Source organism: Corvus kubaryi, unplaced genomic scaffold (assembly GCF_017639235.1).
Source record: "Corvus kubaryi isolate FWS band 111438036 unplaced genomic scaffold, C.kubaryi_AGA036_p1.0 37334, whole genome shotgun sequence".
NCBI classification, from domain to species: Eukaryota; Metazoa; Chordata; class Aves; order Passeriformes; family Corvidae; genus Corvus; species Corvus kubaryi.
Window position 1 is genome coordinate 5,004,678 of NW_024581108.1, and position 15,517 is coordinate 5,020,194.

The 15,517-nt window shown below is 37.6% G+C and overlaps 1 protein-coding gene across 4 annotated transcripts in view; it reads left to right on the forward strand.

The window, feature by feature from the left end:
- The window catches only part of CAMSAP2 (calmodulin regulated spectrin associated protein family member 2), an 82,847-nt gene that overhangs the window by 50,847 nt on the left and 16,483 nt on the right, over positions 1–15,517 (forward strand). For all 4 annotated transcript variants that reach the window (XM_042029942.1, XM_042029943.1, XM_042029944.1 and 1 more), the window contains 4 exons: positions 695–836; positions 3,975–4,114; positions 11,886–11,979; positions 13,050–13,143. In XM_042029942.1, coding sequence (XP_041885876.1) covers positions 695–836; positions 3,975–4,114; positions 11,886–11,979; positions 13,050–13,143 — 470 coding nt within the window. The remainder of the gene's footprint in view (positions 1–694; positions 837–3,974; positions 4,115–11,885; positions 11,980–13,049; positions 13,144–15,517) is intronic.

Consider the following 15,517-nt stretch of genomic DNA (forward strand, 5'->3'; position numbering starts at 1 on the left):
AAAACCCCAAACTTAAAAAATATATTCACTGCAGATAAATGCTATCTCGATATTCTAAACTAATGATCTCTTTATATGCTGACTTGATTTTCAAAATATTTCCATTTATAACTGGGTCACTACATGGTCATAACACTTGACCATTAATATTTCTCTATGTTTATGAGTGCTTATAGTGGCACATGCTAGTAATAAAAATGGATTTGATCAAATGCACATTTCCTTGTTTCTGAATTTGTCATTAAGTCAGTTCTATGAATGAGATTTTGGGCAAGATACTTAGGTGTGTTGACTTCAGAGTCATGTGACTCGCCAGTAAATTGAAGTTGCACTAGCTAAGGATTTGTCTCACTGTGTTTGCACACAGACCATTTTTAATTGTATAATAATGACTTAAACTTTAGTTAAGGTATATAATGTTATTTAATTCAGCGTGCTATACAGAGATCATCAAAACTTGGAAATTTTGAAGGAAAAGCTCAGTATTAGCATTGTTCGTTTCCTTTTAGATATTATTTATCCCATTCAAAATGTACCATAGCATGAGTAGTTCTAAGAAATATAATACTGAGAATATTCAGCTGTTTCTTGAATACTGCTTTTTCACTAACAGTATAAAACCTACAGTATGAATGTGTTTCTTCATATGCTTCAGAGCCTTTGTTTGTCTAAATTTCTCCATTTCAAATTGTAGGCTCGTTACCGGAAGGAGCAAACATTGCTTAAGCAGCTGCCCTGCATTCCATTGGTGGAGAATCTGCTCAAGGATGGTACCGATGGTTGTGCCCTAGCAGCCCTGATCCACTTCTACTGTCCAGATGTCATTAAACTGGAGGGTATGTCTGGTGTCCCTTGGCTTAACATGGCCATAAAAGTTTCAGTGTCTGTGTTTGTGCAGAAAGGTGCTCAAAAGCAATATACAGCAGGCATAATTTGAATGTGGTGGGTTTAATATAAACTTTGTGCCTATTTCTTTTTTACATTTAAATAAAAGGAGCCAAGATGTCCTTCCCTGGTGTGCTTGCTTTTATGTTGTTACACTAAAATAAACATACTTGAAACTACCTGCAAAACTCTTATTCTTGAAGCTGCCTAAGTGCTTTTTGTGAATCTGAGCAGTTACAGAAGTAGAGCTTGGAAGAGTTTGGAGTTAGGCTCTGCATAGCTGCACTGCATGACAAATAGTTGCTCTGTATTCTGGGCTTTTGGTTCACCTGACACCTGCCCATATCATTTATAGAGTAACCAGAAATGTATAGTGTAGAATGTATTGGCGTCATGCTGTTCTATAATAGCAATTGTCTATGACGATGAGCAGCTTCATCTCATTCTTTTGCTCAGCAGCCTGGGTAAAGTTGCACCTTCCTCTTGGCAACTAAGAGCTGTAAAATGTCTTGGCAGCTAACACCCATCATTTTCTGCCTGTGTTCTTTCTATGATACCTTTGATGTCGTGGGAACACTTATACAGAAACATCCTGAGAAATCCAGGAACATGAAAAAAGGTTTAGAGCTTGCTAAAGACTGAAATCTGGAATTCATATACACAACCACTTTGTAGGGAGCTTCCAGCACAGTAGACAAAGATGAAAGGCACTAAGATGGATTCATTCACCTTTCTTCTGCAGCTTGTGAAAATTGATAAATAGAACTTCCAATTTACATCAACATTGCAGCCAGATGTACACTATTATATGTGATCGGGGAAGAGTTAAAACTTGGGTGGTATTGACTGGGGTAACACCTGGTCCCTCTGTCCTGTTCCAGCACGGCTGGGAACACAGACAGTTTGAAAGGTCCTGTATACCTTGCGTGACCAATACATTCCTCCAGCATCTGACTTGAAACAGGGCAAGGCACATGTCATCTTTGGAACTTTAGTTTTAATATTCTTATTAGGTGTCCTGACATCGTCTTCCCTGAAGATACAAATGTGCATGTCATTGTCTCAGAAGTAAATTCAAAGGTACTCCAAAGCAACTGGAAACACTTTAATAAGATTTTGCTCATCTGCCCTGTATTTAGGTAATATAATTTTTGATGCACGTTGAATTTTACTGAGATTTGGTTCTGTATTGAAATTGAAGAAGGCAGGTAATAAAAGTACATATGCAAAAATGCTTAAAAATGCATTAACAAAAAAGAGAGAAGTATTTTAGAGTTCTCTGTAGTCTGAAATAGATCAGTACTTCTCATTAACTCTTCATTTAACTTTCAAATCTAGGTTTCCTTGAAGGAATGCAGGACTAGAAAGGACTCCCAGCGAGTCAAGAAGTTGGCTATTGTACAAAATTATATAACCCCTTTCATGAATTTATCTTGTTCTATCTTAAAACTGTCAAGCTCTTGAAAATCTGTACTCCTCTTACCCACTGTCATATAGTTCAATTTTTTTACATGATTTTAAATCTCATTCTTGGTTTTTACCTGTGTGCCTGTAGCCTGTCTTATGTGGCTTTGTTGTTCTTGCAGCAGTATCCTTTAGTTTGAGTAGCTTCTAATCTGATGTCTACATTTTTGATAGGTTTTCTTCCTCTTGTTTTAGCCCAGGCTACAAGCCAAGCCTTTTCAGTCTCCCCTGCTGAAGTGAACTTCCGTTCTCATTGTTATCCTCAATAGTTGTCTTCTGCAACTAGTCCAGTTTGGATTTATCTTTCTTGAATATGGATGGTTGCAATTGTACAGAGAAATCCAGACTGACATCCCATTCCTGCCTTGTACAGTGCTCCTCTGTCACTGCTGGAAATAAATTTTCTGATAGGTTTTAGCGTCATGTTTGTTTTTCCCATAGCTGCGTGATGCCAAAGGCACGTATGTTTACACTGGCTAATACATGATAACTCCCTGCTCTATATCACTTTCAGTCAATGAATCACATTAGAATTTTATTAGATTCAAATGTATGACTTCACATTTTGCATTTCTGAATTTAATCTCATTTCAGTCAGTTTAGTCAAGTATTTTTTCCTATTGATCATCATCTGTGGGGTTGGAATGACAGACTTTGATTTTCTTCAGTATGGGAATCCTTATCCTGCTAGGATCAAAGCAGATTCCTTTTGTGAGGAGACCTTTTACCCTTAACAATTCAAAACTTATGTGAAGTTCTGTCTTACACTGTTGGTTTAGGAATAAAATTTGATGCATGCTCTGGAAGTATATTTAATTCTTCAGTCCTTATTTTTAAGAAGACTGTCTTTTTTCACAGGAGTTATTATTGCTACTTAATATTCCAAGAAGAAGTAATAAAGAGAGAAGAGGCTATCTGGGAGACTATCTGGGCTTAAATAGTAATCAGAGAATTCTGTATAACTACCAAAATCTGTTCACAGTCACCAGTTCTTTGTCTTTAAATAGCACTTTCAAACAGAGAGTGATTATTCATATAACAGGCTTCAGCTCGTTGGAAAATCTCATCTCAAACATCTCAATCCACAAACACAAATACACAAGAACAGTCTGGTTTTTTATGAAGATTCAGGCCTGAGGACGCTGAAATGTGCTCTTGGGTCCCTGTGTAAAGACAAAGAACTTTGTCTAAGTTCTTTATGTATGTACAAGGAAATGTATGTGAAAATGTGTTTATTTCTTACTGCCATTGCTCTGTAGAAAATCTAATTGCAAAAAATATTGTATTAGTGATTAAATGTATTTTTTATGACATGGAAATAGTTGGGGTGAGAGAATAACTTAAATTTTCACAAAAGGCAAAACAGAAACAAATTAACTTGTCAATAGTGAAAAACAAAATTAATTTTTACAAAAATATCTAAATACTTAGAAATGCAAAAATAAAATGTAGCTTAATAATTGCTTTCATTTCTGAAATAGAAAAATAAAAGTCTCTGGTGGGGAGGGGGGACAGAAATTGTCTGAATTTATCCAGTAAATGCTCCTGAATCCATAAAAGCCAAAAAGCACTTTTTTGCAAATCTGTCATTGTATCTAACCTTTACTTCTTTTCTTCTTTTTTAGATATTTGTTTGAAAGAGACCATGTCTTTGGCTGACAGCCTGTATAATCTACAACTGATTCAAGAATTTTGTCAGGAATACCTCAACCAGTGTTGCCATTTCAGTCTTGAGGATATGCTCTATGCAGCTTCTTCAATAAAGGTAAAAATATAACACATAAAAATGCAAGCAATGTCCACCGGACTATTTTGCTAATGATATGTTTAGTGTTTTTTTATTTGGCCTGCTGCTGTAGGGCTTCTCTTGTGATGTAGCATGCAACACACAAATTTCTGCAGAATGAAAAGCTACCTTCTTTTGGCCATTATGTTTTCCTAGGAATTTCAAAGTATTTTTTAAAAAGTGCTTGTGTAAGGATTTGTAAAAATTTGATTTTGTGCAAAACTATTTCCCACTTTATCCTCTTAATAATTAATCAATAAAGTCTGTAATCTGCAATATTTCTGTTAAAATATAATAGTGATCTGCATTAATTTAAATGTATCAAAGCCTTAACAAAAGGAGGAAATACTGAAGACTCGTTTATGGAATTATTACTCACTGTTCTTACTTTTTTCTGTGTACACAATAATTTCATGGGTTTTAATCTTAAAGCTCTTTCACTTTTGTAAAAGTGTAAATTTCTGAGTTAATTTCATTGGAAAATCCAATGGCCTGATGCCCCAAATACAAGCAGTAACACAATCCCAGCAAATACAGTTTGAGTAAGCAATTAAGTGTTTTCAATCAGTCTAAGATTTTGCTCTTTTAGAAAGAGGAAAATAAAGCATTACTCTGTAATTCTTTAAGCCTGTGCACAAAGAGAAGGAGCAACTGAAGGATTTCTTGGCTAATTGTAATTTTAATTTTTCATTATTATGTTTCACCAAGACTTTCTTCTATATAAAACACACTTCATTTGCTTAAGATTCTTGTTGGCTTGCCTTTGGGGAATGAAATGTTATTTTTCTGAAGTCAGCATATCCATTGCAGATGGGATGTAATTGGTTTCTAAATATCTGGGTCATTTCACTGCTTTTATGATTTTCTAGCAATCTCACAAGCAGAGTCACAGAGGCCAGAGCTTGAATACAGCTTTGTTGTCTCCTGTAGGGCTGAACCCAATCCTTTTCAAATAAGTAATGAGCTGCCAGGGTGAGTAAGGGCAGTAGGACCTAAGTCTAGACTACTTAGCTGTTGCTGGTTTATTTTGTGTATGCAAAGTTGCGTAGTGGCTGCTTTCAGTCAACTTTTGGTGCTCTTAAATTTCACATGCAGTAATCTACCTACATACTTGTGAAGTCTGCTGCATTGCAGTCTGCCTTGGCTGTACTTCATAGTTCTACAGCCACAGTCAGTGATCTCGAGTAGGACTCCTTCACTGCATTTTGATTGTTTCTCTCTGCTTACAGATCCATGGAATAAATGCAATTGATTATTCTTGTTTTGATCCATGGCAATTACTCATACCATTTTTATAGTAATGGCTTGAATTATTTCTCAAGCCAGTGTGCACTAGGAAGCTTCAATTTTAAAAAAATAACTTTAGTAAATATTTTGTTACTATCCCAATGCATCAGACTTCACACTTTTAAAGTGCTGCAGACTCAGTGATTTTGCTGTTTCTGAACACTGTTTCTAGGTAGGATTTAGAGTTCTTTCAAAGAGTGTATTTCTAGATCTGAGAAAACCCTTTTGTGATCATGTTTTTACAAGTTGCTGTGGTGTGGATGCTTATTTAGATGTAAGTGCTACAAAGCAAGGCTGCCAAGTTTTTCTTCTAAACCTTGGCATGGAAACTTTGGCTAGTGCTGCAAACTCGCTTTTTCCAGTGTTAAGAATTAATCTGCTATAAAAATAAATTCATTGTTAAAGGAGCTCCTCCTTAGTTTTCCAGTGCATCTGATTAGAGTAAGTTTTAATAAATGTGTTTATTCTCCAAAGAATTTAATTGTCACTTTAAAAAAACTTGTATTGTAAATGGATATTTTAAATATTGCACATTGAATTACACTGGTTTGTGGAAGCTACTTGTATCTCAGCCTACAAAATTTACATAGTATGAAGTTTTAGGATTTATGGAAGTTTGTTAATCGGAAGAAATTCCTGTCTGTTTTCAGAGTGGTTCACTGTGCTTTTAGCTTAAAAATTTCTTACATACATAGTGGTGACAGAAAAAGTAAAAAATACCAACTGCTGATATCTTACTGGAAAAGCCTCAATAAAAAGATCCTAGCAGAATTTTTGGAATTACAGTGCTGTGCCTTGTGTGGTCCTAGAAATTACAGTAGGTATTAAAGTGATCAAGCACAAAGTACCTACCTTACATTCTTCACAGGGCACCCTGCACTGTCGTGTTACATTAAATCAAGGTAGGTTAGAGATAGGGTATGATGCCGAAATTGACCAAGGTGACTGCCTGCTTTTGGTTTGTCATCAAAATGCACAGAAACACAGTGACTTCACTTAGGCATCCTAAGTCTTTGGTAGAGGCTGTCAGATTTTACAGCAGATGAAACTGTTGGCTTAGTTCTGTTTTAGCACAGAGGAAAAATAAGCTTTGTCTGGATTTTTAGACAGCTATAATGTGTCATAATCAAAGGAAGCATAAAGTAAGTTTTGTTGCTCCTTATTGCTCCTTATTTCTTCTCCTCTAAGAAAAATACATTTGTGAAGTTCTTCATAAGATGTTTACTAAGGCAGGGCTACTGATATTAAAGAAAAGAAATATTTGAATACATTCCATGGATGCTTGAGGCACCAACAAGGGACCATACTGGTTCCTGGTTGTTTTCCTTTGAGACAGACAAACACAAGTAGAGAGTGATTACATAAAAATAATCACAATGTTTTCTGAATCCTCCCTGCATATTTAACAAGAGGAAATAATAGAAAATCTTGGATTTCTCTTTAGTTGTGCAGATTGCTTTTTTGCCCTTCTCCTGTAAGCAGTTTCATCCTCAGACAGGATTTATTTTTTAAGTATCTTGTTCTTCACCTGTATCTGGGAAAGTACACAGAACTGAAAGAACTGTTTTATTGTGTCTTGACATGCACTTGTTTTGCCTTTTCTAAGAACAAGTTTGTAGAAATAAAAAACCTTGCATAAAGTGCCATCACAAGAAGTATGAACCACCCTGCAGAACTGTAAAGACTTATTTGCTGCTTTGTCCCAACAGTTGATTAGCACTGTGATGTAATAGGAGGTATGTAGTATTTGTGCTTTGGTTATCTAAGGGAATGCATAATTCCTAAAAGGTTGTGGTATGGTCCCTGAATAGAAGGAATTAAAATAAAAGCATCTTACATGTTCCATTTGTCGCATGAGATAGATGTTGAAATTATTTCTAAAGGAGTTAAAAACCACATCTTTGGTTGTAATTTATTATATTCTTGATAATTTTAGATCAGTCTCTGCCACTTTATTCTAGTAGGGCTATAGGCTTCAAATCTAAGAGCAAGTCATTTAGGAGGTTAACTGTCAAAGAGGGAGCTGACTGACAGCTTGAATCATTTGGTGTTTGCCATGATTTGAGAGCTTATGTGGGAACTTGCCATTGCATCAATTGACAGGCAGTTAATTATTGTCTTTTGTAAGTGTTCCTTTACCTGAGCCTTTAAAAATGTGTGGGTTTGTGTTTTGTTTTCTTATATAGTGATCCTAAACTTGTACTATTCATTTAATGTACACATGTTGTACATTCTCTCTTCACTGATAGAGGATTGAGGGTGAGACTCAGATAACAATATTAGAGCAATTTTTATTAATTCCACTTCCATTATTAGTAGCATGACTCAGTTATTACTAAGAGAGAACTATTCACACACAGCACTCATTTGCTTACAGAGTTCACACACATTCACACACAGTGATTTTTACTGGGTTGGGGCCTGGCCCTGTGGTCTCCCAGAAGCAGGGCCTCATACTGGCCCACCAGTGGCTTTGGGGAAGGTGTCCAGAAAGTTACTCAAGGGGTTCATTTGTCTCTTGGGGTGTGTATATACATATAATCTTTGTCTGCATATAATAACTACTGCCCCTGTGGGCGCAGCCAGGGTTGTACAGCCTGTGGTTGACACAAACGTGCTGCTGGTCCTGTAAGGATCTGGCTGAGTCCTGCTGCTCTCAGCCCGTGGGTTCCTGGGCATTCAGCAGGGCCATGGAGCTCTGCAGCCTCTTGGTTCTTGGGGGGGTGTTGTGTGCTGCTCCTCAGCACAAATGCTGCTTTTCTTTGGCTGCTGTGTGCTGATATCTGTAGAGTCTGCTCACCCAAGCTCATGCAGAGGGCATATTTATTACAGAATGAAAGCTTTCATAATGTGAAATGACGCAAATCTGGGAGATGATTGCTGTGTCTTGACTGAAGGGGCATTCCTCTGACCTAGATGTGGGCCAGACTCTAAACTGTGCAGAATCACAACTAAGCACATGGAATAGGTATCTTATTTTTGCACTTGATTACTAACCAGAAAAAACATTTGCTCTGTCAAATTTTCTTTGATTCAGATCCAGAAGTTCTGTTTTTTCTTTCCACTGCTGAATTGAACAAGAATATATGATATCTAAAGGGTTGATTTATATAAAAAAGTATTTGTTGCACTTGAGCAGTTTTGAGTACTTGTACTTTCTGATGTAATACTGATGGTGAGTTTGTAAACAGCATAAGCAGAGGCTGTAATCAGCACCAGAGATGAGAAAAAAAAATGTGCAAATACATTGCATAGATAAATCCTAGAAATTCAGGGCTGCACAATGTCCACACGTGTTGCACAGCTTTCCCTTCAGTGTCAGTGCAAAACCCACTGCCAGCCAGGCTGCTCACCTAAGCCTGAACTGGCAACTGGAGTGAGCCCCTTAAGGACCTGGGAGAGCAGCTGGCTGTGCTTGGTGAGGCTGTTACTATGTATGGTGGGAGTCCGTTCAGCCATTCGATTCCCATCTGGCTGGGTTAAAAGGATTCAGGATCAGGAATTAAAAGTAAGCTTCAACCAGGGAACAGTTTTTTGAGACAGTTTCTCCCTGAGAGGGACCAAATGTTCCTGACTCATTATTTAAAGGGAAGCAGCGTGGTTTGCTTTCACTGATGCTAATCAGCTGCTCTTTCCTCTCTGTTCTGGTCTGAAGCAAGACAGTGGATTTTCAAACTGAGTTATTGTGGCATTTATTAGCCTGTGGCAGGACAAAGGACAAACTGGTAGTGCTTGGATCATACACAGAACTGTAGTTCGGCCTTCTCGAGACAGTTTGGGACACTCCAGTTTTCTGCAATCTTGAAGCATTTCTGTTGGCACTTGTATAACAAAAAAGCTGTGGATTTGCACCAGAGGTGACCTTTCCTGGCCCACTGGACAGAGATTTTAATGTGTATAATGTTAAAAATTTTACAGTGCATTTTATGTTCATTTTGAAAAAATTTCTAAAAACCTCCATGGCTGCTTTCACACCCAATTTTAGTGGATGCAAGCCTGATGACGAATTACATGTATCATTTGTGTATATGATCTTACGGTTATTCTATAAATATGCAGATCTAAAAGCTATAGGTATTAGGAGGGTATAATATATTTGAAGTATTTGAAAGGAAATGAGAATGTTTAGCAAATAACAGGATCTCTGAAGCTGCAAGTCTGCCATCTGCTGTTCAGGGGGCTTGAGCCAGCCTGGGCTGCTCAGAGCTTCCTCAGCTTTTATTACTGTTAAAATACTGTTATGCTTCTGAATATTGTGTGTAAGTGCATGTGATAATCATATGGCAAGCTGTTAGAATTTCTGTCTCCATAATCAAGGCAAAATCTGTGGAAATAATATCTAAATTCTTCTGAGTCCTGGATAGCAACAGTACTACAGACCCACTGCTAATTTTTCCAAAAAACTTTGTTACTGATCATCAGTCTTTCTCTTTGATAATTCTTAATGTCCCTTTCTGACTAAAAATAACTTGTGAGAAAATGTGATTTCCATCATGATGGCTCACCACCAGACATCCGAAGTAGCCTCTGTTCTCAGTGGGCTGTGCAGCACTTTCATTTTTAGTTCAGTAAATACTGCTTTGGTGACTTTAGAAAGACAAACTGTCTTGCAGCAGCTCAGGGCTGTGTAGAAGATATTCTGCATAGAATATCTGTCCTTTATAAAATAGTCACACTATTGTGTGTCTATATTTTGTTGAAATGCAGCATTTCAACAGAAACATAAGAAATTGGAGTATCTAAATGCAATATTATTTCAGATGGGGACAAAGCTATGATTAGAATATTTCATAATTTTTTTTTGTACTAAAAAATCAAGTTAAAAATGTAAAAGTTTAAGGAGAGGCAAGGGGAGGGAGAAATATTAGGGGAGAAATTATAATATTCTGAAATTGTAGTATTAAAAATCATACTTTGTCTGAGAAGTACATCTGATTTTTTCTTGGTCTAAGCTTCCTAATGAAATCCGTGTGTGATACCCAAATGCTATGCTTGACATTCACTTTGAATGGAAAAGATTCTGCTATGTACTTTTCCTCATTCAGTTCTGTCGAGCTGAATAAGCAACGACGGGGTTTTTCCTATTCTATTTATAACTTCTGTGTAATAACTATGGCAACATCTGCCTGATCCCTTCACCATATAGTAAAGTGTAGGAGTACTGTTTGGTCTGAGTACCCCCTTGCCGAAGTAAAGGATTATCTGTGTTAGAAATCTTCAGGAAAAATAAATCTGAAGCAGAAGTGTCAAACGGATACTCAAAATTATATTTTCAAATATACTGATGCAGAATTGAGATTATCTCATTTATTATCAAAGATTTTTTAGCAAATTTTTTGTTTATTTTAAAATGATGTTCTTATCCTTAATGCCTGTTGTTTGTTTTTGAAATAGAATGACATTTTGTTTAGAATTTTTGAAAGAAACTCTTTCAAAGAGCTGTTTAATTATGGTTTCCCATTTTAATGTATAAGCACTGTTTACATCTTCAGACTTTGTAAGACTGGTGGCACAGGTCTGTGCACCTGCTTGAGCCAGCTCAAACCTGGATATTTGCTGATCTCATTCAGTTGATATTTCTAGATATGAAGTAGCACTGAAGCTGTAGAAGCTTTGGCCTCTGAACTCTTCAGCCTCCACAGTCAACAACCTTCTGGACTTCTTGCACTCCTCATGTGCTCTTGCAGCAGAAGCAGCTGCTCCTGCCTGGTTTTCCTCTATTGATTTTTGTTGTTGTTTTGATGCAGTTTGTCACCAGCTGTCTTTTCCTTTTCATTTGCTTTTCCCCTCGTGTTAAATCTGGTGGCTCCCACACCGTGTCTTTCATAGCTGTGTGATGGGAACGTACAGTAGGGAGGTGTATCAGCAGTGTATTAAGTGTGCATAAACCTTTGGAGCTAAATCTTGTTCTAACCTGCAGTCAAGAAACTCTGCTGCTGGTTTTTGTTTTGCATTGAAGACTTGTAAATTTGGGTACATCTTCAAAAGTGTGACCAAAGCCACGTACTTAACACAAAAGCTAAAATCAGATTCCAACTTCCTGCACTAAAACAAAGGGCTACCATACTTTTTCACATTAAAAATCCCTGAAAAAAGCATTGCCTAGCCTTGCAATGGACTTTTCACTGCTATTTTTTAATGGAAATGGCTGATCTTTGGCAGGCATCTTTTTCCACCCATCCTGCTCCTCTCTGCCCTCCCTGCAGGACATCAGGCTTGAGCATATGCTAGTTACGAAACGTTTCAACCCAATCGGTTGCAATCTGGTCGAGTTATGTATTGGTGCTACAGATCAGTTGTACTGGTCTTTATTTCTAAAAAAACAGTGGAGATTGGAAAAAAAGTGGAGATTGTAAACTGGCTGAAACACAGAGGCATCTCCCAAATGCTGCTTAATCTGTTTATTTGCAGGCTTGTGTTTTAACATCAATTTCTCTTCATCTTTTTTTTTTTTTCCATGTAGAGCAATTACATGGTGTTCATGGCAGAATTGTTCTGGTGGTTTGAAGTGGTGAAGCCATCATTTGTACAACCCCGTGTTGTTGTGCATCCCCAAGGTAATTATGTTATGGATTGGCCTTAATATGCATGTTTTGATATGTATGTGTACAAATTGCCATTGTGTTCACAGATACAGTGAATATTTTAGTTAACAGGATTTGGCAGTGTACAACTCCCTTAAAGAAGGAAGGAGAGGAGTACTCTTTCTTCATTGTAAATCTTCATCTCATCTCATAAAACATAATCAGATTTTTTTGTCTGTTACCAAAAACTCATTTAAATTGTTGTGGTATAATCACTTGCAAATTTTCCTGACCTCAACAAGTCTAGAATCCATTTATGCCCATGCAAGTATTACAAACATAATAAGAAACCAAGAACAGAATTTAGCCTGAAGTACTTGTGTTGCTGAGAAGATACCAAGAGAAAGAATCATAAATCTGGGGAAAGTGAATAGAGAGCTAATTGTCAAATTGCATTTTGTACCTGGTGCAAAGGCACCATCTTCCATCAGCAAATTCTCAAATTCAAAAATCCACCTCTCAGATAGATCTTGTGATCTGTTAATGACAACAAAGGTAACTGAAATGTTCCTACAGCAATGCTGTGATTGGCTTTCCATGCACTAGGAAGAGTTTTTCATTGGGTGGCTCTTACACCTTTTTTTCATTTATATGCTTTATAGCACATACAAATCTGACACAAACCTCTAAATAGTGATAACTGTTTTAGGGTGTGACAAATAACCTATTTTATAGTCAGTCACAGGGTTTGGGGAGAAAAACTTCTATCAGAAGCATTTCTTCCAGAAGAACAACTGTCGCTAAAACTGTTTGTTTCCTTTTAATTTTGTGGCTCTTTTTAACTTTATTTGTCTGTATTGGTTCTTCCCTTGCTCTTTCCAGCCTATTTTGTCAGTCTTCATTTCTTTAATTAGTGCCAATATGGGAGCTTCAGAGGATGTAAAGATGAAAGGAAGTGAGAGTTTTAATCTATATAAAGGAATCAATGAAAATTCTTTAAATCTTTGAAAATCATTATTTAAGAGTATTTTGGACAGCTTTTCTACTATGTAATTTAACTGAATACTAAACTATAATAACTTGAACTTTGTTCTTCCTGGCAGCTGAACCTGCAAAAGATGCAGCATCTGCTCACAGCTTGAATGCTAACAGAAGAAATTATATGGATGGTCCATCTGGTTCTGACTTTGTAGCCAGGTAATGCCAGGGAATCACTAGAACTGTTTCACAATCTCCTCCTTTCTGTTCAAAATCAAACAGATTTTTGAATTTAGTTTTTTTGCCTTTTTCAAAGCTCAATTATTGAGTTACCAGATACAATCTGTGGAATTTTGTGCAATATCCCATAGTTCAGCCCTCCCTCCCTGCTGCATGTTCATGTTTGTACACTTGGACAGCATGCTGTTCTCTTACCAGTTTCCAAAACAACCCTCAGCATTCAGCAAAGAAGTGTCACACAGCCTTGTTCTCTTCAGTTTCGAGTGGAGCTGCTGACCAGGTGTACTCTGAAGGAGCTATTTTTCTGGAATTCACAGCAAATTTTCCAAAAGTTATAATGAAAGTAAACTAAGATAACATAACTGAGTGATGGGTTTAGTTTGATTTGGTTATGTTGCTATGGTACCATGAAAGTCAAATATGTAAAAATAAATATTTAGGCTATGATGAATTTCTCCCAACTGCCTCCTGATGGGGAGGAGAATTGGAAAGAAAATGTAAACCTCATGAGATAAGAACAGTTTAATAATTGAAACAAAATAAAATGTGATGATAATAATAATAATTGCAATGAAAAGGAGAGAGTGGAATAAACCGCAGGAGAACAAGGGCTGCACAGTACAATTGCTCCCTCCAGCAGCAATCAGCCCCTCCCAGCCAACTCCCCCAGTTCATCCTGAGCACAACAGCCATGGTTTGCAACATCCCTGTGGCCAGCTCAGCTCAGCTGTCCTGGCCATGCTCCCCCACAACTCTTCCTGCACTTCCTCGCTGGCACAAGGCTCTGAGAAGTTCTTGACTTAGAGAAAGCACCACTGAAGAAACAACTGAAACACCAGTGTGTTATCAACAGTGCTCTCACACTGAATCCAAAACACAGCTACAGGAAGAAAATTCACTCTGTCCCAGCCAAAACCAAGACAATGTGAAACATTATTTTTAGTTATACTCTTACAGGTTTGGAAGCAATGTAAAAACATCCTGTTTCCCTTGTGTTCTGTAGCTGATCATACATTTGATGAATTTCTTGAAGGAGATCTAATTGCTCTCCGCAACTGCCTGAAAGGAGGTTGTAGACAGGTGGGGATTGGTCTCCTCTCGCAAGGAGGAAGCGATAGGAGAAGAGGAAGCAGTCTCCATTTGCACTAAGAAAGGTTTAGATTGGATATTAGCAAAAATTTGTTCACCAAAAAAGTTGTCAAGGATTGGAACAGGCTGCCTGGGAAGTGATGGGGTCTCCATCCCTGGAATTATTTAAGACATGTAGATGTGGCACTTAGTGACATGGTTTAATGGTGTCCTTGGCAGTGCTGGGTTAATGGCTGGACTTCATGATCTTAAGGGTCTTTTCCAACCTATTCTTTCTATGATAAGGGACATAAATTGTACATTAGGCTTTCTTTTTAATCTTTCTTTTGCCAAGGTAAAGAAAGCCTTCCAGTGATGTGATCTGGACACAGTGAATGAGAGACAGCAATTACAATATATTTATAATTTGGAGGCTTTTATTTTGGTTTATTGACTTTATCTAAAATGGCACAGAGGAGAAGGATAAAATTAGCATTTTAACTGAATATTTAGCAAATTGTTGATTGCCAACCCAGATAATCCTGTTTAGCCTTTTCTGTTGGTTTTGGATGGGGTTTTTGAAGAGGGCGGTGAGGGTTTGGTTGGGTTTAAGATTCCTAAGTACATTTTTAGTATTTAGGAATCTATGCTGACTTTAATAAGGGAGTAATATTTCTTACTACCATTAAATGCTGGGATTCCAAATCCTTTCCCTGTATGTATCCAAAGTGTGTTTCCCTTGTAGACAATGATTTTATTTTTGTGTAAACTGAGCATATAAGCCAGGAGAACAAGACCCAGTAGTTTTGAACATATCCTTTGAAGCAGGGGTTCCCAAGGCCTTTTTGCTGTATCTTTCCTCATAAACCAAGGTATTTCATCCAACATGATGATACATCACTGCAGGACAAAGGAAGGGCCCAAAAAGTAATTTCAGATTGCTGGAATCCAACACACAGGCTGCAGGTTCCCTGGCAGAACAGACCTGGCTGCAGGATGCTGGGGTCCTGGGCCTTCTTCCCTGTCCCAACTGTGCATTCCTGCCCCCTTGAGCATTTGAATTGCCATTTCAGCACACGAAGACAAAAAAAATGAAGCCAGTCGGAAAAAGTGAATGTTCTTCTGTCGCCTTAGCTTGTTGAAATGACTCAGAGGATCGGATGGAGAGCCAGATCCAGCACAGAGGAGGGAGTGGGACTGTGGCAGTGAGCAGTTACAAGTCTGAGGTTGCCATGGAACTCAGTCTTGGTGCCAGAATCAGTCTTTTCCCCAAGGAAAATTAAGT